General features: G+C 45.9%; 1 protein-coding gene, 1 long non-coding RNA gene and 1 pseudogene across 3 annotated transcripts; all 3 read left to right on the forward strand.

Annotated features, from left to right (window-relative positions):
* Positions 1–401: 401 nt before the first annotated feature.
* Positions 402–1,847, forward strand: LOC129630742 (vomeronasal type-1 receptor 4-like; annotated as a pseudogene).
* Positions 1,848–9,312: 7,465 nt separating this feature from the next.
* Positions 9,313–14,370, forward strand: LOC129630860 (uncharacterized). 2 transcript variants are annotated; one of them, XR_008703791.1, is made up of 2 exons: positions 9,313–9,362; positions 13,345–14,370. It is a non-coding gene; the product is annotated as an uncharacterized LOC129630860 (long non-coding RNA). The 2 variants fall into 2 exon arrangements; XR_008703790.1 differs by having other exon boundaries at positions 9,315–9,362; positions 13,320–14,370.
* A 7,750-nt stretch (positions 14,371–22,120) lies between these two features.
* LOC129630743 (vomeronasal type-1 receptor 4-like) lies at positions 22,121–23,050 on the forward strand. The gene has a single exon (XM_055551236.1). The coding sequence runs from the start codon at positions 22,121–22,123 to the stop codon at positions 23,048–23,050; it is 930 nt and encodes a 309-aa protein (XP_055407211.1).
* Positions 23,051–25,679: the final 2,629 nt, after the last annotated feature.

A 25,679-nucleotide genomic window follows, 5' to 3' on the forward strand; every position in this document is an offset into this window, starting at 1 on the left:
ATGCCCCCGGTTTTCTCACCTTTTTTACAGATCAAAGAATTTTTCCTCTGTTCAGTGTTTTTTCTTGTTGTTAGAACAGAGTGGTGACTTTCAAGCTCCGTGCATGAAAAACCAGAAACCAGAAATCCATGACTGATTTCTTAAGTTATATTGGGTAGAGGAATTCTGATGATACATGAGTTCTCCAATGTTGACAGCTAATTCGATTGCAGCCATGTTAAAATTAGTTGGATACTCTTATAACCTGAGTGATATTTTTGCATTTTATTTTCTTAATACATTTTTACCATAGGCAGGATAATCATGAGCTCTGTGGGTGGTAGACTATATCCTTGATTCTATCTCCTGTCACATATTCATATACTCAGTATGTATTATTTAACACCTGTCAGAGATCAACCATGTTGCTGAACAAGACAGACATGATTCCCAAGTCATGGGAGACAGATATAAATACAAAACAGTACTGGTGAATAATACAGCTGTTATGCGCTTGTTCTTTGAGTTGGGCCCCTCCTATAGAGTATAAAAGTATCTGCTTTCTTGGAAGAAAGAAGAGTAAGAATTCTTTTTTATTCTGAGAATTCTTTTCCAGTGCTGGTTCTGAAAGAAGACTGCTGATGTCATCATTAGCACAGCCTCTTTTCTGCTCCAGGACACTCTGGCATCCCCTCCATGTCTTTTCACAAAGATGCCCTGACAATCCCAGGGGACATGGTTCTGAAAACTATCTTGTAGTTACAGACGGTGGTTGGGGCTCTGGTCAATGCCATCCTTTTCCTCTACAGCATCTCTCCAATCTTGCTTGGCCACAAGAAGATATCCACATACGTGATTCTCACCCACATGGCCGTGGCCAGTGTCCTGGTTCTTCTTGCTCTTGGCATTCTCCACACAATGGCAACTTTTGTGTCAAAGAGCCCCCTGTCTAGTCTTGGATGTAAACTCTGTATTACTTACGGAGAGCGGCTCTCAGCACCGCCCTGTGCTCCACCTGCGTCCTGAGAACCTATCAGTCCTTCACTCTCACCCCGAGGAGAGCAGAGTGGATGATGCTCAGAGGAAGGGCCCCCAAGGTCACTGGTCCTTCCTGCTGCACCTGCTGGATGTTCAGTCTCTTAATGTGCATCACTGTTCCTCTGAAAACCGCTGCTCCACAGAACACACACAACTGTACTGATAACCAAGGAGTGTGGTTTTACTCATCCTCAGGTCCTGCTGATGGCTCTGTCTACTTGTGGTTCATCTCTGATGCCGTGTTTCTTGGCCTCATGGTCCAGTCCAGTGGCTCCATGGTGCTTCTGCACAGACACCGCCAGAAGGTGCAGTATGTTCACACCCCTCACTGGGCACCACAGATGCCCCCCAGAGACCAGAGCCGCCCACAGCATCCTGATGCTGGTGGTCACCTTTGTCATCGTTTACATACTGAATTCCATTTTTTCTTTTTATCTCGCTTCCTTCTCAAGTATTCATCTATGCTTGATACAGACCACTCATATTTTGATTTCATGTTTCCGCACTTTTAGCCCCTTTCTGCTTATCCTTAGGGATCCTAGATTTCCTAGATTCTGCTCTCATGTTGTCAGAAGTCACGGCTGAAGTGCAAATGTGTAGAAGACAGCTTCACTAATACCTGAGATCACTCTATTCTGTGACTCTTTACTCAGTGCCGTTTTTATTGATATAATTAACATAAAATGTTTTAGTAGTTTTAGTTGTAGAATATAACGATTCTATACCTGTATATGTTGCAAAATATCACCTCAGTAAGAACAAATTGCTGTATTCATGCTGCTGCTACTGTTGCTAAGTCGCTTCAGTCGTGTCCAACTCTGTGCGACCCCATAGACGGCAGCCCACCAGGCTCCCCCATCCCTGGGGTTCTCCAGCCAAGAACACTGGAGTGGGTTGCCATTTCCTTCTCCAATGCATGAAAGGGAAAAGTGAAAGTGAAGTCGCTCACTCGTGTCCGACCCTCAGCAACCCCTAGGACTGCAGCCTTCCAGGCTCCTCCGTCCACGGGATTTTCCAGGCAAGAGTACTGGAGTGGGGTGCCATACACAGACACAAAAATTATTTTTCCTGTAATGAGGACTTTTAAGATTTACTCTCTTAGCAAATTTAAAACCATGCAATACAGTATTATTATCTATAGTCACTATGCTGCTGCTGCTGCTGCTGCTGCTAAGTCGAGTCAGTCATGTCCGACTCTGTGCGACCCCATAGACGGCAGCCCACCAGGCTCCCCTGTCCCTGGGATTCTCCAGGCAAGAACACTGGAGTGGCTTGCCGTTTCCTTCTCCAATGCATGAAAGGGAAAAGTGAAAGTGAAGTCGCTCAGTCGTGTCCGACTCTTCGCAACCCCATGGTCTTCAGCCTACCAGGCTCCTCCGTCCATGGGATTTTCCAGGCAAGAGTACTGGAGTGGGGTGCCATTGTATATCCCTGGGACTTATTTTACAACTGAACATTTGTACTTTTTGATGTTTATAATAAGTACCAAATTTTTACATAAAATCCAACGAACATGGAAGATCAGTTTAATAAGGTGCTGCACTGGTATATTTGATAGTCCACCCATCAAATTATATCAACTTGAAAAGGATACTTCAGATTTTTGAGGAAACCGATTTCTCCCTCAATCCATCCAACCGTCTGGAATAAATCTCCTTTATAAAGAAATATTTAAAGTATTTCCACAAATTTTATCTCAGTGTTACTGTGAATAATACCTGAAATACACTGGCACATAATCCAGTATTTGGTCCAGATAAATATTATTCCAGAATGGACAGAGATTTTATTTCAGTGAAGAAGATTGTTTAAAAACTGGGAAAAGGAGACGGTGTTCTGTATTACCTTGAATCTTTGTTTAACTCATGTTTCTCCAGTCAGCTATAGTCTTACACAGAAAATCAGTGTTCTTCAATGGATCGCTTCACCTTGAAAGCTGCATGTTCTTTATATGGTTGAGTCTCAGTAATCTGGTTGATTGGATGGATGAAGTCATATGAAAGAAGGAGTAAAAACTGCCGCCTTTTATATTTGTCACTTAAATGTATAGCTTTCCTCTAGTCTCAGTTGTCTATCTGTTCTCTTAGGTTTTTACTCTCTCTGTTTTTCCTTCCCCCCTTGTTTTGTGACAGACTGTTGTTTTTAATATACCATTAAAATTGTTTAAATTTTTTATTTTTTAATAGTTCAGCATTTTCTTTATTTTTTAAAAAATTTATTTATGTTAAATGGAGGCTAATTATTTCACAATATTCTATTGGCTTTGCCATGCATCGACATGAGTCCGCCACGGGTGTACACGTGTTCCCCATCTTGAACCCCCCTCCCAACTCCCTCCCCATACCATCCCTCTGGGTCATCTCAGTGCACCAGCCCTGAGCTTTAAAATTAGAGGATAACTACTTAACAATATTATGATTTTTTTGCCATACATCCACATGAATCAGCCATAGGTATACGTATGTCCCCTCCTCTTGAACCCCCCTACTCCTCCCTCCCCATCTCACCCCTCTAGGTTGTCACAGATCACCAGCTTGGGGTTCCCTGCATCTTACATCAAACTCCCATTGGCTATCTGTTTTACATACGGTAATGTATATGTTTCACTGCTACTCTCTCAAATCCTCCCACCCTCTCCTTCCCCCACTGTGTCCGTAACTCTCTGCTCTATGTCTGTGTCTCCATTGCTGCCCTGCAAGTAGGTTCATCAGTACCATCTTTCTAGATTCCTCGGTGATGGTGGTTTTATCACTAACTCATGTCCAACTCTTGTGACCCAATGGACAGAGGAGCCTGACAGGCTACAGTCCATGGGATTCTTGAGGCAAGAATGGAGTGGGTTGCCATTTCCTTCTCCAATATTCCATATATATGCATTCATATGTGATATTTGTCTTTCTCTTTCTGACTTACTTCACTCTGTAAGGTTCATCCACCTTATTAGAACTGACTCAAATGCATTCCTTTTTTTATAGCTGAGTAGTATTCCACTGTGTATATGTACCATAACTACCTTATCCATTCATCTGTTGATGGACATCTAGGTTGCTTCCATGTCCTAGAACTGGTCTTTAGTTGCTTTACAATGTCGTGTTGGTTTCTGCTGCACAGAAGTGAATCAGCTATACATATATCTCCTCTCTCTTAGATTTCCTTCCCATTTAGGTCACCACAGAGCACTGATAGAGTTTCCTGTACTATACAGTAGGTTTTCATTAGTTATCTAATTTAACATTGTATATACGTCAACTCGTCTCCCAGTTCATCCCACCCCCCTTTCCCCTCTTTGGTGTCCATATGTTTGTTCTCTATATCTGTTCTAATTTTAGTAGTGTATTTAAAATAAATAACCAATAGGACCTACTGTATAGCACAGGGAACTCTGCTCAATATTCTGTAATAACCTAAATGGGAAAAGAATTTGAAAAAGAATAGAAAAATAATAAAAATGAATTCACATTGAGTTATTGAATGAGAGGAAACTAAACCATGTTTAAGGCTTCACCAGTGGCTCAGCGGTAAAGAATTCACCTGCAAGGCAAAAGACTCAGGTCGATCCCTGGGTCGGGAAGATCCCCTGGGAGAGGATGGCAACCCACTCCAGTGTTCTTGCCTGGAAAATTCCATGGACAGAGGAGCCTGGCGGGCTACAGTCCATGGGGTTGCCAAGAGTCGGACACGACTGTCGTGACTGAGCACACATGCATGCAAGCCTTATTTATCCTTCTGAAACCTCCTGTTTTACTTAACAGTATATCAAGGATATCTTTTCACTTTAATACATAAATCTTTTTCACCTTTCTAAGGCAAAAAATTTATTTTGATAGTGTTAAGGTGTAAGTACTTTCTGTTGCTTGTGGTAGCCATTGTATATGGGTTCCCAAAGTATCATAGTCTGTCCCGACTGCTTTCAACCCTTTCAAAGAACATGTAAAAACTTTTAAATAGTATAATTCCACAGGTCTTGTAATGCTTTTTGCTATTTTTTTATGTTTTCATCAAAGAATACAGATTCTTTCGAATGGAGTCAGTTTTGAGAAGCCAGGGTGCACTACTAGCTTGCACACTGCCGAGACTGTGTCACTGCTCTGGGGCCTCTCAGCACAAACAGCTCATAATTCGGTTTCATGAACACACTCACACATGCAGACATACTTAGCTACACTCAACACATACACATTTTTTTATCTAAGTATAGTTGATTTACAGTATTGTGTTAGCTACTGTGTTTAGAGTGGATAACCAATGGGAACCTATTGTATGGCACATGGAACTCTGCTCAATGTCACGTGGCAGCCTGGATGGGAGGGGAGTTTGGGGGAGAATGGATTCATGTACATGTATGGCTGAATCCTTTCACTGTTCCTGAAACTATGACAACACTGTTAATCAGATTTACCCCAATACAAAATGTGTTGGTGTTGAGAAAAATAAAAAGATGCAATATTGTGTTAGCCTCAGCTGTACAAAAAAAATAATTCAGTTATATTTAGAATGGCAAAGTCAGGATTTAAACATAGATACTTATAATAGTAATGAGTAAATGTAGAAGGAATGATGTAGGTAGAACGTGATTGGAAACCACCATAGGAAAAATATATATAGTTGTTTCCTAGCTTTTAAAAATTCTCTGGTGTTTTCTTGTAACTGGATTCAACAGATCACACTACTTCAGCCCCTAAGCCAGTTTTGGTGGAGTTCATTTCAGTCCTGACATCATGCCACCCAAAGGCTGCGCCAGTTTCTGCACTTTCCCGTCTCTAGAGAACATGCCGTGTTGGGCCAGCTAAGGACTGGTGCTGGTTCTGCAGCATCCTCATGTGGTCGTGACAGACGGGTCTCTCTCGGTTCCACACACCATTTTACTGGAACCAGAAGCAGTGAAGTTCCTCTTTGTTCTTGTACTAGCACTCCTGCAAAGCACACAGCAGAACTGGTGTGTGAGAGTGTGTGAAAGAGAGGGTGTGCATATTGGGAAGCACAGTAGAGAGACTGTGACTGAGACCACGAGTAAGATTGTGAGGGTGTGTGTGTGAGCAAGAGGGAGTGTGTGTCTCTCCCTGAAGGAGAGAAAATAGGAGACAGAGGAGAAACAGTTCTGAGAAGCTTGTGTGGGTGCATGCATAATCGTGTCCAACTTTTTGCGACCCCATGGACTGTAGCCCACCAGGCTCCTCTGCCCATGGGATTCTCCAGGCAAGAATATTGGAGCAGGTTGCCATTTTCTCCTTCAGGAGATCTTCCCAACCCAGGGATTAAACCTGCATCTCTGGCATCTTCTGCGTCGACGGGTGTATTCTTTACCACTAGCACCACCTGGGAAACCCTTTAAGAAGCTTAGTTCCTGTATTTCATAATCTCTTGTGACCCGGGAAGAGCAGCTGCAAGTGTGTGGATCCCAGGCTTTAGCATTTTCTCCAGCCTCCTCCCGCCCCACCAGCAACACCAGCCCTGATTCTCTGTCCTGGAGCTCTGGCACCATCTGCTGGGCCAGGTGCCCCACACTGCAAGGGAAGACACCTTTCACTTCTCCCAGTCCCTGGGCTAGCCACGTGGAGCTGCCTACATCTAAGTTCAAGCAGAGTAAGATTAAAATTCTGCTCCTCATTTGCCCTAGACTCATTCCAGGTGCTCCATAGTGACATATTTCTGTACAACACAACATTTTCATCACCTCACAAAGTTCTCCTCCACCCAACACCAGATACAGTTAACTCTGTGTAAGAGAAAAGAGGGTGCCCAACTATGCATCCATCCTACACTCTCTCTCACACACACATGCACACACATACACATGTGAACACGAGAGACCTGGAATTCTTCTGCATCAGCAGCAGGACTAGAATCCCCTTGTTTGGCATCATCTTTCCCACTTCAGCCCCTGAAGACAAAGATGCTCAGGGCAGAGCGACACAGACATGTGCACACCCCTCCTCTCCATGTCAATCAGCTCCACGCTGTCAGCTTCATACTGTGAATACCCAGGTCCCCAGAAGATGTTTGCTATTCAAACAGTGAGATTAAGAGAGAGAATGGAGTAGGTACAGCTCGGATGTAGGCATCAGAGCAGGGACCCAACCACATACCCTACGGTGCCTTTTTTTAACATTCTGTCTTATGCACACTCTCAAATAATTATCATTTTTCTCTATAATGTTTGGAGTTAATGATGGTTGATTCAACTTACCTTTTCTGCTGGAGTGAGAAGATTTGAAGCTGTCGATTGGAACATTCTAGAAGGCAGCACATAAGTGATTCAGCCACAGTTGTATCATGAGCTTCTCCTCTCATTCCCCTTTGAGTGTTTGGTGGTAACTGTTGCAGGGTTTCCCCCCCATAAATGCCTCAGAGTTGTATCTCTTAACACTAACACCAAACTGTCCCTAGCCAGGATATAATTATCACTTAAATTCTCCAATGGAGGGACGTCCCTGGTGGTCCTGTGGATAAGACTCTGAGCTTGCAATGCAGAGGGCGTGGGTTCAATCCCTGATCACGGAACTAACATCCCACATGCCACATGGCACAGCCAAAAAGTAAAAACTCTCCAGTGGAAAGAACTGCCGGATCTGCTCAAGGTAGATGATGCTTAAAAGTAGACAAGGAGCTTGAGGTATGGGTGGGTGAGTGGATGATTACCCTGTTGTCTACAGTTTGTACGCTTGAAAACATCCATTAAGGGAGGGGATATGTGTGTCCTTGTGGCTGACTCATTTTGCTGTTCAATAGAAACTAACACAACATTGTAAAGCAACTATACTCCAGTAAAAATTAAGTTTAAAATAAATAAAAATTGTATTTAAAGGAGAAATTTTTAGCAGTACTCTTGGAAATTCTAATAATATTCAAACAGAAAAAAAAAGATAACATGGCTGAAACAAAGAATTAGCCCTAGCATGAGAACAAAAGCATGAAAACATACTCAATATGAAACGAAGGACAGCAGGAAGAACAGTTTCTCAGTGAAAAGCCTGAGGAGTGTGGGATTGTCCCAGGGGCTGGGGCACCATGAACTCTCAGATGGGGTGGGTTGTGGGCGCTGGAATTCTCACAAAGTACAACAAACTAGTTCTTGGGAGCAAACTTTTACTCAAAGACTCAGATAGTAAATATTTTTAGGTTCACAGGCCACATGGTCTCTTTAGACAATATGCAGACAGAGGTGGCTGCTTTCCAATGGGTGCATGCTTAGTCCCGTCTTCAGTCGTGTCCAACTCTTGGTGACCCTATAGACTCTAGCCCACCAGGCTCCTCTGTGCATGGGATTCTCCAGGCAAGAATACTAGAGTAGGCTGCCATGCCCTCCTCCAGGGGATCTTCCCAACCCAGGAATGGAACCCCCGCCTCTCATGTCTCCTGCATTGGCAGGTGGGTTCTTTACCACTAGCGCCACCTGTGAAGCCCCTCTGCATTCCAGTAAAACGCAACAAAACTTTCCAATAAAATTGACCGTTTACCTGTGCCATCATGTTGACATTATGGATACAAAGGATTTTGAGGTTGAAAAGATGGCCTAAAATGGGGGATTTCACAGATGAAAAAGACCTAGGAATATAATTAGAAAGAAGCATGGAATTTAAGGTCCTTGAAAACAGACTCCTGATCCATTGGTGACACGGTATTTTGGAGACATGAAAAAGCACTGAGGAACCAGCCCAGTTGGAAATAATGAAATCCCTGATGCACCTTCAATGGTCCCTTTAACGCCTGATTTAACTTTGACTCTGAACTAAAATTTCCACAGGAAATACAGAAAACTTTTTTCTGACAGCTATTTGGATATCATTTGTTGTTGTTCAGTTGCTCAGTTGTGTCTGACTCTTTGCAACCCCATGGGTTATAGCAGGCCAGGCTCCTCTGTCCTCCACTATCTGCTGGAGTTTCCTCAAACTCATGTCTGTTGAGTCGGTGATGCCATCCAATCATCTCATCCTCTGTCATCCCCTTCTCCTCCCGCCTTCAGTCTGTCCCAGCATCAGGGTCTTTTCCAATGAGTCAGCTCTTCCCCTCAGGTGGCCAAAGTATTGGAGTTTCAGCTTCAGCATCAGTCCTTCCCATGGATATTCAGGGTGAATTTCCTTTAGGACAGACTGAATTGGCAATATTTGTTTCCTATTAGATTAAAAATAGCACTTTCAAGATACAATTATCTCTTTTGTGTGTGTGAAATCTCTGTATGACTGGAGGATAAAGAAACCTAAGGCCAGAATTAAATCACAACCTGATTGGATTAGCAAAGAAGGGCGTGAGATGGGAGAAGCCATCCCTTATAAAAGCCCCTGGAGGTGGCTCACTACAGAACTGAGCTGTGAGAGGGGGCAAGCAGCTGGACCTGGCTGAGAGAGGTAAGTCTGTCTTAGGAGCGTTCATTCTTATATTTCTGTTCTACAGAAGGCAGGGATTTGTAAATGTATTCAAACTGGAGAGTTACCTGAGGCACGGTGCGTGCACTTGGAGACACAAGGACCTCCAGGAGAACAGGCAGAATTTAGATGTTCAGTATCCAGGCTGGAGAAGTAATAAAGTCTTCACTGTTGTTGTTCAGTCACTCAGTCGTGTCCAACTCTTTGTGACCCCATGCCAGCCTTCCCTGTCCTTCACTATTTCCCGGAGGTTACTCAAACTCATGTCCATTGAGTCGGTAATGCCATCCAACCATCTCATCCTCTGTCATCCTCTTCTCCCGCCTTCAGTCTTTCCAGCATCAGGGTCTCTACCCACGAGTTGGCTCTTGGCATCAGGTGGCCGAAGTCCTGGAGCTTCAGCATCAGTCCTTCCAGTGAATATTTAGGGTTGATTTCCTTTAGGGTTGACTGGTTTGATCTTCATTATCCTGAGTCTAATCAGAGCTTGGTAGACTCTGTGAGATGAAGTTTCAGCCACAGACTGGTTCCACCTCTCAAGTTCCTCTGTGAGTTTTTGCCACATGCAGTTTGGACAGGTGGAGAGTCCAGGGTGACCCACATGTGTGATTCTAAGTTCATTTTCCAGTATGCACATAAACAAAGGAGAAGCAGATAAATCTAACCAGTGTTAAAAGGCAAAGTGTCATCATTGCAACATCATTTTTTAAATCTTTTTGGGTTTTTTATGTTAAAAGACAAATTACTCTTTATTGCCTTGACACTAGCATCCCTATTAGTCTTATTTTTTTATTGAAGACTAGCTGATTTCCAATATGTTACTTTGAGGTACAGCACAGTGATTCAGTATTTTTTCAAAGTATTCTCTAAGTTATTACAAGGTAATGGGTGTACATCCCTGGTGCTATACAGTATGGTCCTTGTTTATCAATTTTACATATAGTAATTTCTGTCTGTTAATCTATAGTACTGCCCTCCACCCAACCTCCCCTCTGGTTGCCACGCATTTTTTTTTCTCTATCTGTAAATGTGTTTCTGTTTTTCATATGTGTTCATTTGTATTGTTTTCTACTCTCCACATAAAAGTGATATCATGCAGTGTTTGTCTCTCTCTGACTGACTTCACTGTGCATAATATCCTCCACGCAGCCAAAAAAAATTAAATTGTAGAGATTTATATTATCTATCAGGCTTCCTTGGTGGCTCAAAAGTAAAGAACCCACCTGCCAACGCAGGAGACTCAGGTTGGATCACCCTGTTGGGAAGATCCTCTGGAAAAGGAAATGGCAACCCACTTCAGTACTGTTAACCTGGAGAATCCCATGGACAGAGGAGCCTGGCGGGCTACAATCCATGGGGTCGCAAAAGAAGCAGACATGACTGAAGTCATATTCTCTATGAGACAAAAATTCTGGGGAAAAAAGTGCCCCAGGGACTAGTATCCATTCAGCTCATGGAAATTCTCGTCTCAGGCACGTTTCCCCAGAGAGGACCCATGGCTGAACACTTCTTTAAAGCGAGTAAATGTGCGGTCTGCCTAATGTACCTGGACAACCCCAGGTACTTGAAATGCAGCTTTGGCTGCTGCTTCCGCTGCCTGGATTCGCTGCAGAAGGCGCCCGGTGCGGAGGGCTTGCTGTGCCCCAACTGTTTGGTGGTCTCCCAGAAGACTGACCTCAGGCACGTGCTGCAGCTGGGAGCACTAGTGTGCAAGGTCAAGGCCTCGAGCCCCAGCTGAGAGCCGTCCCCCAGACGAACCCAAGGATCCGCAAGTTCTGAGGTGAGGCGTCTGTGTACCGTGCCCCAACCAACAATCGCCCGGGGCAAAGCGCCTTTTCAACAGCGCTCAGCTAGCTAAGGCCTCGCTGAGGGCCTCGCTGAATTCTGCCACCTGAAAATGTTTATTCTTTCCAACCAGCAAGTGTTCTTCTCCATTAGGTGTAGGTAAGAGCTATCTGTAGATTTTTATTTTTTAAGCAATGATACATTTAGGCCATGCCTTAGTCCTGTGTGGCCTTCGCAGGTGGCACTAGTCATAAAGAATCCACCTGCCAATGAAGGAGATGCCTGGGAGGTGGCTTCCATCCCAGGATCGGGGAGATCCCCTGGAGGAAGGGAATGGCGACCCCCTCCAGCATTCTTCCCTGGAGAATCCCGTGGACAGAGGAGCCTGGTGGGCTACAGTCCACGGGTTGCCAAGAGTCCAACATGACTGAGTGACGGAGCACCTCCCACAGGATGTGGCAAAGCCCCAGGTGACTCTGCACAGCACGAGTGGACAGGGCGTACTGAAGGCACGAACGCCCAGCCGAAGGGAAAGGAGCGTGTGCTGTGTGACCGGAGGTCTCAGTCCTGTCTCCTGCGCTCCTGCCCTGGCTGGGACCTAAGGTGCCTGATTCCGGCTCAGGACTCCTAGGGAAGGGTAATGACCACAGCTCAGCTGTGTCTCTTGGGTTAGCTCCGAATGCCAGAGCTGACCTCCCCAGCTGTGCAGAGAGTGCCCAGGCTCCTTCCATCCCCTCCACCCGCGCCCTCCTCCTGTGAGGGGTCCTATCATCCGTGGGCTGTGATGACTGTGTGCCGGTGCCCCTTCAAGCCTGCATGTCATCAGGAAAGCAGCCAGCTGCTCAGCCTCTTGAGTGTGCTTCCACCTGCTCTGTGCACACCCGTGTTTATGATAGGGACCTAGAAAACTGCATGTTCTCTCCAACGGTCAGAAAGTCTCAGCATCTCCCAAAGAGCCGTGTGAGGAGGGAGCCAAGCAGAGTCGTCGGCCTTTGCGGCAGAGGGTTTATTTCTGAGTCTCCTGTGGCCCCATCAAAAGCAGAGACATTACTTTGCCAACAAAGGTCTGTCTAGTCAAGGCTATGGTTTTTCCAGTGGTCAGGTATGGATGTGAGAGTTGGACTATAAAGAAAGCTGAGTGCCGAAGAATTGATGCTTTTGAACTGTGGCATTGGAGAAGACTCTTGAGAGTCCCTTGGACTTCAAGAAGATCCAACCAGTCCATCCTAAAGGAGATCAGTCCTGGGTGTTCATTGGAAGGACTGATGCTGAAGCTGAAACTGCAATCCTTTGGCCACCTGATACTCAGAGCTGACTCATTTGAAAAGACCCTGATGCTGGGAAAGATTGAGGGCAGGAGGAGAAGGGGACGGCAGAGGATGAGATGGTTGAATGGCATCACTGACTCAGTGGACATGGGTTTGGGTAAACTCTGGGAATTGGTGATACAGGGAGGCCTGGCGTGCTGCAGTCCATGGGGTCATAAAGAGTCGGACACAACTGAGCAACTGAACTGAAATGTGGCCGCATCCACACGGTCACATCAGGACAGGCGGGTCGAGGCCCCCTCCTCATTGCTTGGTTAGGCGGAGATGTTGCCAATGCAGCTAGTCCTTCCACCCCGGGGCCCTCTGAGCCTGGCCGCATCAAGTTCTGGGTCTGAGTCACTACAGTATCCAAGCCCATCCTTTCCCGTGTCCACAAGAATCCCTTCCTCCGTCTTGACTTCCAGAGTTAACCCCCTCATCCAGAGACCTCTGACACATCTTCTTATATTTTCTACAACTCAGAGAATGGGAAGGACTGGAATGCAATTGCTTGTTGTTCATTTACAGAGAGGGAAGATGCAAAAAGAAGAAAAAGATACCTGACTATTTCAACATTATTCTGGGACACATCAAATCACCACCATTCAGGTGTATATTCAGTGTCTGTATTTTGACAAAGTCTGTCACAATTGGACAATTTTGAGGAAAATCAACACCCAGGGACTTTTTTTTTTTTTTTTGGATGCATATCATGTTCTAAACAGAAGAAAAGTCTTGAATCAAATAATCCAATTAATGCAAAGAGAACATGGACATGAATGAGAAAGACCGGTTCAATTTTAATCATTCAGTTTATACATGGAATTGTATCTCTTTAATCATTCAGTTTATACGTGGAACTATCTCATCAGGGTCAGGGGTCAGGAACCCTCTGCTTGGGTGAGAAGTGCCGTTACGGAAGTGAAGTGAGTCAGCCACGTGAACCCCCAGAGGGCAGGAAGTGCAGTGTCCAGTGTCCCTACTTGCTGACCTTTCTCCCCGTCGTGGACGTGCCCTTGGACGTTGACACGGCCACCAAGCACCTCATCATTTCTGAGGACCTGAGATCTGTCTGGCGTGGGTTTACAAGCAGCAGAAGAAGCCGAGACCTGAGAGGTTCACCGCAGCACTTGCGTCCTGCGCTCCCCGCGGTTCACCTCCGGCGCCACTCCTGGAGGTGGAGGCGGGGTCCGGCCGAGGGGACCTGGGCGTCGCCTGCGAGACTGCGCGCCGGCGAGGGGAGACGCGGCCGACTGCGGGCGCGGCTTCCGGGCTGTGAGTTTGAGAAGGAGCCGTGTTCTCCGTCTGCACCGAGCCTTCCTGCACCGAGCGGGGGTCTTCCTGAATGTCGGGGTCGTTTCCTTCTACTACGTTGGTGAGGGGTCCCATATCTTTACATTCACTCAAAGTTCCCGCTGCGGAGCCGCTGTGTCTGTTTTTCTCTGCACAGCATCCGAGCCAGGACGACCAGAGCTTCCTGAGGATCTACCCTGTGAGTCTGGGCACTGGCGGTCCTCGCTGAATCCGGGGCAAAGCGAGTGACACCGGCCGCTGAATCCGAGGCAAAGCGAGTGACACCGACCGCGGAGGCGCGGGGAGAGAACTCTCGAGTGCGCGTGGCTGTGGCCGGGACGTCCCCGGTTGCTGCCCACGTGGCGCAAAAGCGCAGCAGAGAATTACAGTTCATGAATCACTAACACAAATTGTATGAGAGAAGCTTACATTTCCAGAAGTAGTGTTGTGGTTTCCGGACTTATTTCTATTTCAATTATTGTTGGTTTTTTTTTTTTCCCCAGAGCAATTTCCAAATGTTTTCTTTTAATTTTCTGCAAGTGTAACCTAGTGTGTGATGGAGGTTCTTTATATGATAGAAACAAGAGTTGTTTCAAGAGTAAAAATGTGTGCATGCAATCAGTTTCATTCAACAGCTGAAAAACACACATTCATTTCAGGTGCACATTGAACTAGGCCGCATTCAGTTTCTACTGCACGTTGCTGAGCCTTCTGACCCCAGCAGGAAGGACCCACCTGGCCATGAGAGGAGGCCTGGCAGGGCCTGAGAGGTTGATTAAGTCAGTGGGGAAAAGTCACCATCTTGCCTAAAATGTGAAGCTGTGGTGATAAAGAAAATGAAGAAGACCCTGCCAGGGTCAGTTCACTCCTCTCAGGACAGAGTCCTCTGTCCAGTGCCCCTAAATGGACACACACTGCCTGGCACTGAGCTGACCTCCAGAATATTTGCTGAATTAACAAATGCCTCCATACTGCAGACCTTGTCTCTGAAATCTGTCTTTTGGAGAAATCGGAGACGTGAAGAAGAAATTCCATCAGGTGGACCCACCTCAAGTCCACTAGGTTCACCTGTGGCCTCCACATGCCCCCACTGCCACTCAGCTCCCCTGCAAGGGGATTTTATTGAATATGGTTCCCATTTCCTCCTTATTTACGTCCCACCTCCTTAATCCCATCAAATGTTGACTTATTTCTGGAATAAGTGAGGTTTTATTAAGGATGGGGGCTTCCCTGATAGCTCAGCTAGTGAAGAAACTGCCTGCAACACAGGAGACACAGGAGACGGAGGCTCGATCCTGGGATCAGGAAGATCCCCTGGAGGAGGGCATGGCAACCCGCTCCAGTATTCTTGCCTGGAGAATCCAATGGACAGAGGAGCCTGGCGGGCTACAGTCCATGGGGTCGCAACGAGTCGGACACAAGTGAGCGACTGAGCACAAGCTATAATCAATTCTGAAAAGTTCTTGAAAAGGCAGTTTACTGTCTCTCTGTCTTAACAGATGCTTGACGTCCAGTGTGTGTTTACAATCAGAGCATCTCTCAGACAAGCCCGTTTCAGGTGCTTAGTAGCCACATGGGACTGGAGCTACCTTAATAGACAGTGAAGTCAAGACCCTTTCACCAGTTCAGTGAGAAGTCTAATGATGAACCATGTCCTTCATGTAAGCAGCATCTCATAGCTCAGGACCAGGACCATCATTACCTAGTACCAGGGACAGCACAGAGTAGGTTCTCTGTGTTTAAATGTGTGGGGGCAGATTCTGAGGAGGAATAATCAGTCAACACATTAAATCATTATCATGCATATTTTCAGCAGACAGGGACCACAGTTGAACACTTTGAAGAGGCAGTGGCCGTCTTATCTGCCTGCCTTCTCTCCTCAAACCCGTGTACCAGAACTGTGGACAAGTCTGCTGGCCACAGTGCATCAGCTCCCTGCAGAAGGAGCCCAGTGGGGATGATTGATTGTGCCCCTTCTGCTCTCTGGGCTTCAGAAGGATGAACTCAGGGTTATTTCCCAGCTGAGGGACCTGGTACCCAAGATCCAACTATCAACTGATGATTGCCATGATCAGTTTAAAGTATTCTAATGCTGTTGTTCAGCCACTAAGTCAAGTTCGACTCTGTGACCCCATGGACTGCAGCATACAGTCTAATGTCACCTCTCTGTTTATTTTCATCAGTGGTATTTCTTAGTCCCTGTGAGTCCAGAAACCTTTCCAGCAGTCATGGCCCAGAACACAGGGACAGGCTGGAGGTCCAATGAGAGGCTCAAGGAGGGGGCTCCATGGGTGACTTAGAACAAATGACAAAGTCCTTGCAGAGTCCTGTGGACACAAGGGAGACCTGAGGATTCTGAGGAGGGAAACTCTGGTTTCAAAGGGGGCGTTTTCCAGATTAAACAGACCTGAGGCCATAAATAGAAAGGGCTGTAGAACTTCAACTCAGGAGAAAGCCCAGCCTCCAGACCCCATGCTGATGATCAGTGAGAACACTTTGGAACAGTTTGGAAGAGTGAGACCATGAGGAAAAATGCCCAACGGGAGACACAGTGAAGGGAGCCCCGGTGCTCTGTGAGTGTCCCTCCCCCAGCTGTGACTTTCACTCTAAACTTGGGTTCTCCCACAGGGAACACAGAAAACTCTCCCTGCCCTCTGCTCAGCTGTTCATGTGGACCTTCTCAGTAACTGCCAGGAGTAGTCACTAGTCCCCAGGCGTGGGTGAGGGGGACGAGCACTGGGGGTAAGATCTGCCCCCACTGGAGACGCCCCAGACTCTCCATGCAGACAGTGTCACCTCCGCTCCAGATGACATGATAATGGCCTCTCTGTGGGGAGAGCAGACCCAGGGACCCTGTCCCTATAACTGGGGCCCATGCTGACTGACACTTCCCTGCACAGAGTGTGGAGCCAAGTGCAGGCAGGTGAGTGCTCTCGTGTTCAGTCTCGGCAGGAATCAGGACAGCCGGCTCTCAGCAGGAGAGGAGCTCATAGCTGGGCAGGTGGAAGGCGGGAATGTGCTGGGGTTTGTATCTGAATGGGACCAGAGCCATGAGTTCACTGTAAATCTCCTTCTGAGATTACTTCCACATCAGCGTCCTCCGATTTACTAAGAAGCCCATCAAAGTCAGTCTGGAATTTCTGGGACAGTGTTTTGGTCTCCAGCATTTCTTCCTAATTTAGAATTCCCCTCTCCTGCTCTCGTTGCCCAGCTGTTCCCGCACCTGTCTGCTTTATCCACTGGAGCCCTCAGCACAGTGATCATAGCTGATTTAGGTTCCTGGTCTGACCATTCCAACTTTCCTGCCATGTCTGCATCTGCTGCTCGCTCTGTGTCTTCAAGCTGTTTGGGTTTGGGGGGTCTTTTGTTTGTTTTTGCCTTTCAATGCACCTAGGAGTTTTTTCTTGTTATCTGGACGCATTGTAGTGGGTAAAAAGAGTGCCTGTTAATAAACCTTTGGTGATGTGGTGGTGAGCTGTGGGGATGACCTCAGAGAGATGGCAGTGAGGGGTTCTGAAAAGAGATCTTCGTTCCCTGCCCAGGAATTGAACCTGGGGCGCCTGAATGAAAACCAGGAGTCCTACTTGCCAGAACACCAGGGGTCTGAGGCTAGAAGCAAAGTGACCCTGGTTCTTTCCCCCATTAGAAAGCAAAAATGTCTCAAGAAGGCAAAAACTGTTTAAAAAAAAACAGGTATAAAGTTCATTATTAGAGACACAGCAAAGCATGTGGGCGAGCACACAGAGAAGAATTCGTTTAAGACAGAAGTGGGGCGAGACCCACCCAGAGAAAGGGCATGGGCGTCCTGAATGAGGAGCACAGGAAGAGGTGACGGAAACCCCTCATTTAGGACCATCCTTCCAGGTCTTTGTTTGAGCTTTAGCTTTAGTCCATCAGTCATATCCGACTCTTTGTGACCCCATGGACGGCAGCCCACCAGGCTCCTCGGTCCATGCAATTCTCCAGGCAAGAATACAATGGAGTGGTTGCCATTTCCTTCTCCACGGGATCTTCCCAATCCAGGGATCAAACCTGGGTCTCCTGCATTGCAGGCAGACCCTTTACCATCTGAGCCACCAGGCAGCCCATGTATAACTATCATCACCATCTATTCCCAAAACTTCATCATCCCAACAGATACTTGCTACTCATTAAACAACCCTCTTCCCCTCAGTAGAGCTGAGGGGTTCTGCTTTCGGGTTCAATGAAAGTGCCTACTCCAAGTAACTTTTATTAGTGGAATCATATTCTATTTTTCCATCTGTGCCCGACTTGCTTCATTAAGCATGTTTTCAAGGGGCATTTGTGTTATAGCATATATCAAATACGCTACATATTTCCTTTTCACAGCTGAATACTATTCCTGTGCAGTATAGGAGGACATTTTGCCTATCCACTCATCTACTGATGGACCTGGGGCTGTTTCCACTTACTGGATACTGTGAACGATGCTTCTGTGAATGGTGGTGTGCACATACGCCGTCTGTTTTTAGAAATCCAGTTTCATTGTGAACACAGTGATGCTCACCTGTTAATATATTGTCCGTGGCTGCCTTCCCAGCTGCATAAAGACATGGAGTTGCTCAGTTGCATCTGGACCTACAAAACCTAAAATACCACTCTCTGTCCCTTTACAGAAAAAGTTTGCTGATCTTTGGTCTATATGATGGGATTTCACTCAGAGAAAATGGGATTCAACTATAGTGGAATTTTTCTTTTTGAAAGAAGAAATGATTTATGAGATTACCAAATGATGGTATTTACTAGCAAAAAGGACATTTGTCAGTAGGTCTTTAAAAACTCCACAAAAACAAACCAACCAAACTTCTGTTGGTCTAAATTCTAAATAACTGCTGTGGTTACTGTACGATTTCATATTATATACTTAAAATATTGTCTTTCTTTACCTTTGGCCAATTACCTTGTCTTTTTCTTTTTTTTTAATTACTTTACAATATTGTAGTGTTTTTTGCCATACATTGACATGAATCAGCCATGGGTATACATGTGTTCCCCATCCTGAAGCCACCTCCCACCTTCCTCCCCATCCTATCTCTCTGGGTCATCTCAGTGCACCAGCCCTGAGCACCCTGTCTCATGCATCAAATCTGGACTGGTGATATGATAATATACATGTTTCAATGCTATTCTCTCAAATCATCCCACCCTCGCCTTCTCCTACAGAGTCCAAAGACTGTTATATACATCTGTGTCTCTTTTGCTGTCTCGCATATAGGGTTATCATTACTATCTTTCTAAATTCTATATATATATATATTAGTACACTGTATTGGTGTTTTTCTTTCTGCCTTACTTCACTCTGCATAATAGGCTCAGGTTTCATCTACCTCATTATGACTGATTCAAATGCATTCTTTTTAATGGCTGAGTAATACTCCATTGTGTATATGTGCCACAGCTTCCTTATCCATTCGTCTGCCGATGGACATCTAGGTTGCTTCCATGTCCTGGCTATTATAAACAGTGCTGCGATGAACGTTGGGGTACACGTGTCTCTTTCAATTCTGGTTTCCTCAGTGTGTATGCCCAGCAGTGGGATTGCTGGGTCATATGGCAGTTCTATTTCCAGTTTTTTAAGGAATCTCCACACTATTCTCCATAGTGGCTGTACTAGTTTGCATTCCCACCAACAGTGTAAGAGAGTTCCCTTTTCTCCACACCCTCTCCAGCATTTATTGTTTGTAGATTTTTGGATAGCAGCCATCCTGACCAGTGTGAGATAGTACCTCACTGTGGTTTTTTTATTTGCATTTCTCTGATGATGAGTGATGAGCATCTTTTCATGTGTTTGTTAGCCATCTGTATGTCTTTTTTGGAGAAATGTCTGTTTAGTTCTTTAGCCCATTTTTTGATTGGGTCATTTATTTTTCTGGAATTGAGCTTCAGGAGTTGCTTGTATATTTTAGAGATTAATTCTTTGTCAGTTGCTTCGTTTGCTGTTATTTTCGCCCATTCTGAAGGCTGTCTTTTCACTCTGCTTATAGTTTCCTTCGTTATGCAAAACCTTTTAAGTTTAATTAGGTCCCATTTGCTTATTTTTGCTTTTATTTCCGTTACTCTTGGAGGTGGGTCATAGAGGATCCTGCTGTGATTTATGTCAGAGAGGGTTTTGCCTATGTTTTCCTCTAGGAGTTTTATAGTTTCTGGTCTTACATTTAGATCTTTAATCCATTTTGAGTTCATTTTTGTAAATGGTGTTAGAAAGTATTCTAGTTTCATTCTTTTACAAGTGGTTGACCAGTTTTCCCAGCACCACTTGTTAAAGAGATTATCTTTTCTCCATTGTATATTCTTGCCTTCTTTGTCAAAGATAAGGTGTCCATAGGTGCCTGGATTTATCTCTGGGCTTTCTATTTTGTTCCATTGATCTATATTTCTGTCTTTGTGCCAGTACCATACTGTCTTGATGACTGTAGCTTTGTAGTAGAGCCTGAAGTCAGGCAGGTTGATTCCTCCTGTTCCATTCTTCTTTCTCAAAATTGCTTTGGCTATTCGAGGTTTTTTGTATTACCATACAAATTGTGAAATTATTTGTTCAAGTTCTGTGGAAAATACCGTTGGTAGCTTGATAGGGGTTGCGTTGAATCTATAGATTGCTTTGGGTAGTATACTCACTTTCACTATATTGATTCTTCTGATCCAAGAACATGGTATATTTCTCCATCTATTTGTGTCATCTTTGATTTCTTTCATCAGTGTTTTATAGTTTTCTATATATAGATCTTTTGTTTCTTTAGGTAGATTTATTCCTAAGTATTTTATTCTTTTGTTCCTTGTCTCTTTCTTGACACCTGACTGATTCCTGAACCCTCCCCAACATGCATGGGCAACCTTTTGCTAAGACGGATCCCACCGCAAAGACTTGTGGGTGCATGTCCACCCTTATTAGGGGGTGGGGCTCTCCTCCCTTTTTGGCCCGTGGGAAGCCTTCCTGCTCTTGTACAGACAGGGAAGTCTTCCTTGACCTCAGGCGTGGGCACAGTATCTCTTTACCCCAGCAGGACTCAGCTTCTGCCACTAGGTTTGTCCTTGGAGTGTGTGCGTGAGAGTAAGCCTTCAGTTTTACTCCACTCGACGAACACAAGCTGTCCAGCCCAGGGGCCCCTCTATCTCCTTTCTCAGGGAGAAGGGAGGTTCCACCTCCTATGATGAGGTCTCAGTCAGTCCCTGAGCCTGTGCCTCTGGACCATGAACCCCCTGTTTCTCCATGTTTTTCTCCCCCTTGGGTGGGACAGCACAGCTGGAGTGGGCTAGAGCTGCGGATTTCCCTTCCCAGGTGAGTCAGGCTCTGTGCAAACCCTGCTGGTTAGGCTCTAGTTAACTACCTTCCCAGGAAAGCAGATTCAGTTAAGAAGAACCCAGTGCTCTGATGTATTTGAAAATGTTTGCTTTCGTCTCCCAGTAATGGAGCAGAAGGGGATGGATTTCTCTCTGATATCAGCTGAGGGAAATATCACCAGACTCACAGGACTGTGGGATGAGTGGTCCTCCTGGAGATTCTAACTGTCAGACTCCTACACACTGAATCCCCATCGATCCATCGTTATGACGAAGGATTTCCTACCCAGGGCTTCTTCCCGAGGGCTTTCTGCTCAGGAATCTCTGCTCCAATGTCTTGATTCCTTCTCTTCCCCCGCTGTCTCTTCCCTAATGGAGCCAGTGATTCCCCTCTCACCTCTCTTACTGATCCAAGAATTTTCAGTCTATTCAGTGTTTTCCTTGTTTTTAGGACATAGAGGTGACTCCCAAGCTCCTCACACAAGGATCTAGAAAGTGCAGGTCCACAGCTGATTTTTTAAGTTATACTGTGTGTGGTAATTCTGATGAAATATGAGTTTCAAGTGTAAATAACTGACTCTCCTGCAACTGTGTTTAAATTAGTTGTGCAGTCTTAAAGCTCACCGGCATTGTGCATCTTCCATTTCTTTCTAAACACACGCTTACAATACGCAGGAATGTCTCTAAGGGTTAGTGTATCTGCTAGTCTGTCTCCTGTCACATCATCATACACTTAGTACAGATTTTGTAACATCTATTATGCATCACACCATGTTACTGAACAAGTGATGTGGTTCTTAACTTCATGAACCTTACCTGCTGGTGGAGAATAAGGAAATGCCAAAACAATAGAATTAAATATAATCAGAGTAAAAAGTGTAACCGGTATCATGCATGTGTGCTCCAGGTTGAGCCCCTCCTGTGGAGCATGACCGTGTCTCCCTTCTCAGAAGAGGAGAAAGGAATTCTTTCCCAGTGTTGGTTCTGTGAGAAGACTGCTGTTGTAGACACCCGCACAGCCCCCTTTCCGCTCCAGGCCAATCTGACATCCTCTCCATGTCTGTTCACAAAGAAGCCCTGAGAAACACAGGGGAGGCGGCTGTGAAAACCATCTTTCTGCTCCAGGTGGTGGTTGGGGCTCTGGGCAATGCCATCCTTTTCTCCCGCAGCATCTCTCCAGCCTTGCTGGGCCACAAGCAGAGACCCACACAGATGGTTCTGCCACATTTGGCCATGGCCAACCTCCTGGTTCTTCTCTCCCCTGGCATTCCCCACATAATGGCAGTTTTTGTGTCAAGGAAGTCCCTGTCCAGCCTTGGGTGTAAGTTTGTGTATTATATACAAAGGATGGCTCTCAGCACTTCCCTGTGTTCCACTTCTGTCTTGAGCACCTATCAGTCCTTCACTCTCACCCTGAGGAGACCGGAGTGGGTGATGCTCAGAGGAAGAGCCCCCAAGTTCATTGGTCCTTCCTGCTGCACCTGCTGGATTCTCAGTCTCTTAATGTACATCCCTGTTCCTCTGAAAATCACTGGTCCTCAGGACACACACAACTATACTGATTCACAAGGCAATTGGTTCTGCTCAATCTCAGGTAATGTCACAAGCTTTGGCTACTTGTGGTTCATCTCTGATGCCGTGTTTCTTACCCTCATGGTCTGGTCCAGTGGCTCCATGGTGCTTCTCCTGCTCAGACACCGCCAGAGGGTGCAGTATATTCACACCCCCACTGGACACCACAGATGCCCCCCAGAGACCAGAGCCACCCACACCATCCTGATGCTGGTGGTCACCTTCATCATTGTTTACATACTGAATTCCACTTTTTCTTTTTATCTCACTGTTCTTGTAGAGTTTCGTCTGTGGTTGATGCAGACTTCTGATGTCTTGGCCTCATGTTTTCCCACTGTTTCCCCCTTTCTGCTGCTCCTAAGGGATCCTAAAACTCCTAGGATCTGCTATGGAGTCAATAGAAATAATGCTTAATGTGATAAATATCTAGTAGATGCCTTCAATAATAACTAATTCTCTTCTTTAAGTATTGAGTGACTATTTTTATTAAAGTACAATAAGTGTGACATTATATCACTTCAGGACTTACATTATGATTGAATATTTGTATACATTACAGATGATGAGTTCAATAAATCTAGTTAACATCTACCCACCTCCACACGGTACTGTACCGATGGAACTTTTTTCTTGTGGTGAAACCTTTGAAGATTGATTCTCTTACCACTTTTCATCATGTGACACAGTATACTTAACTACTGAACCATGTTGTACATTACATATCCGTGACTTACTTACTTTATAACTGGAAGTTGCTACTGTTGAAGTCAGTGCTGTGCTGTGCTTAGTCGCTCAGTCATGTCCATCTCTGCGACTTCATGGGCTGCAGCTCGTCAGGCTCCTCTGTCCATGGGGATTCTTCAAGCAAGAATACTGGAGTGAGTTTCCATTTCCTTCTCCAGTGATGGAATATTACATAGCCATAAAAAAGAATGAGATCATGCCATTTGCAGCATCATGGATAGACCTCAAGAGCACTATGCTAATTGAGATAAACGGCACAGAGAAAGACAAGTACTGTGTGGCAGCTTCTGTGCGTGTAATCTGAAGAAGCTGAACTCAGGAGCAGAGAGTGAGAGAGTGGTTTCCAGGGGCCGGGAGGTCAGGGGAATGAGGAGATGTTGGTCAAAGGGCACTGAGTTGCGGTTATAAAATGAATACATTCTGAGGATCTGATGCGCCACCGGGGCCGGCACCTACCAGCGCTGCACTACACGCTCACCTTATACTAGAAAGTCAGTGAGAGACAAATCGCCCATGCTGTCACCACCAGCCGGGAGAAAAGCTAACTCTCTGAGGCGATGGAGGTGTCAACCTTCCTGTGGCAATAATTTCACAGTCTATTCCTGTATCAAAGCACCACGCTATACACCTCACACTCACATATCTTCCATGTCAGTGATATCTCAGTAAAGCTTCCTGAACCAGTCAAGATGCTGGGGCTTCCCCAGCGGCCCAGTGGTTAGGACTTCGCCTTCCATCGCAGGGGGCGCGTGTTCCATCCCCGGTCGGGGAGCTAAGATCCCACACACCTCTCGGACAAAAGTGAAAAACGTAAGACAGAAGCAATACTGTAAGAAATTCAGTAAGGACTTTAAAAATGGTCCACATTGTGGGGGGGGCGGGGACTCTTTAAAAAGAAATAAAGGCCCTGTGACGTTCTCCGTGCTTCCTGCTGGAGGACACACCGCGCCTGCCTGTCCCAGCCCTGTCACGGGCGCCTGACAGGTGTCTCCATGTTACACGGACCAGGGGCCTTGCGATCGGTCAGCGAGTTCTTTGCTGGGAGACGTCCTGAGACTGTCCTAGTATGCGGCTGCTCATCCCGGCGCACCTCCTCAGCTCCCACCCCAACGCCCTCCCGAGTCAAAACACGCGCAGTGGTCTCATTTCAGCCTTCAGCGTTTACTGGTAGGAGTCTGTTGAAGGAAGAGACTTCTCTTCAGCCATGTGTGCGTGCAATCATTCGCTCTTTCCCTCATTCATTTTTACTCAGACCAGATAAACTCCTAAAGCAGAGGGGCCCAGCAGCCTCTGAAAGCGTGAGGAGAGACGCGGACACCGAAGGGCTCTTTGTTTGTTTTATTTGGAGGATAATTGCTTTACAATGTTGTGGTGGCTTCTGCCATACATCGACAGGAATCGGCCACAGGCATACACATGTCCCCTCCCTCCCACCTCCCACCCCTTAGGGAGCACTGGGTTGAGCTCCTCGCATCTTACATCAAACTCCCACTGGCTCTCTGTTTTACATACGTTAATGTGTATGTTTCAATGCTATTTTCTCAAATCATCCCACTCTCTCCTTGCCCCACTGTGTCCACGAGCCTGTTCTCTCCATCTGTATCTCTATTCCTGCCCTCCAAATAGGCTCATCAGTTCCATCTTTCTAGATTCCATATACATCTGTTAATATGTGATACTTGTCTCTTTCTCACTCACTTCACTCTGCGTAATAGGCTCTAGATTCAGTCACTTCACTAGAAGTGACTCAGTGTGCTCCCTTTATTGCTGAGTAATATTCATTACACACACACACACACACACACACACACATATATATACCACAACCTGTTTATTCATTCACCTCTCGATGGACATACAGGGCTCCAAAGCGCACTCTGAGTCCAGAGCAGGAGAGGAGACGTGTTGAGCAGAGGCTGAAGTGTTCAGCATCCTGGTTGTCAATCAGTTTTCGGCCGTTGCTTGTCCTGTGTCATCTGGGGTGGATTACCACGGCCCACACTGAGCCTCCTGGGGGCCTTGCCAGCACCCAGTGAGCATCTGTAGGACTGGGTTGCATGAGGCAAGATGGCGGCGGGTTTCATCCCCAAGTCACGTAGCAGAGTCACCTTGCTTGCTTAAAAAAGCAAGCACTTTTCTAACTCAGTCTACACAAATGTTATGATGATCAACAGCTTGTTACTGGGCTTCCCTGGTGCCTCAGTAGTAAAGAACCTGCCTACCAATGCAGGAGACACAGGTTCAATCCCTGGGTCAGGAAGATCCCCTGGAGAAGGAAATGGCAACCCACTCCCGTGTT

This window comes from Bubalus kerabau, chromosome 17, assembly GCF_029407905.1.
Source record: "Bubalus kerabau isolate K-KA32 ecotype Philippines breed swamp buffalo chromosome 17, PCC_UOA_SB_1v2, whole genome shotgun sequence".
Taxonomy (NCBI): Eukaryota; Metazoa; Chordata; class Mammalia; order Artiodactyla; family Bovidae; genus Bubalus; species Bubalus kerabau.

Excerpts from the sequence above, each read along its gene's own strand:
- LOC129630743 (XM_055551236.1), top strand. The coding sequence starts at position 22,121 with ATGTCTGTTCACAAAGAAGCCCTGAGAAACACAGGGGAGGCGGCTGTG.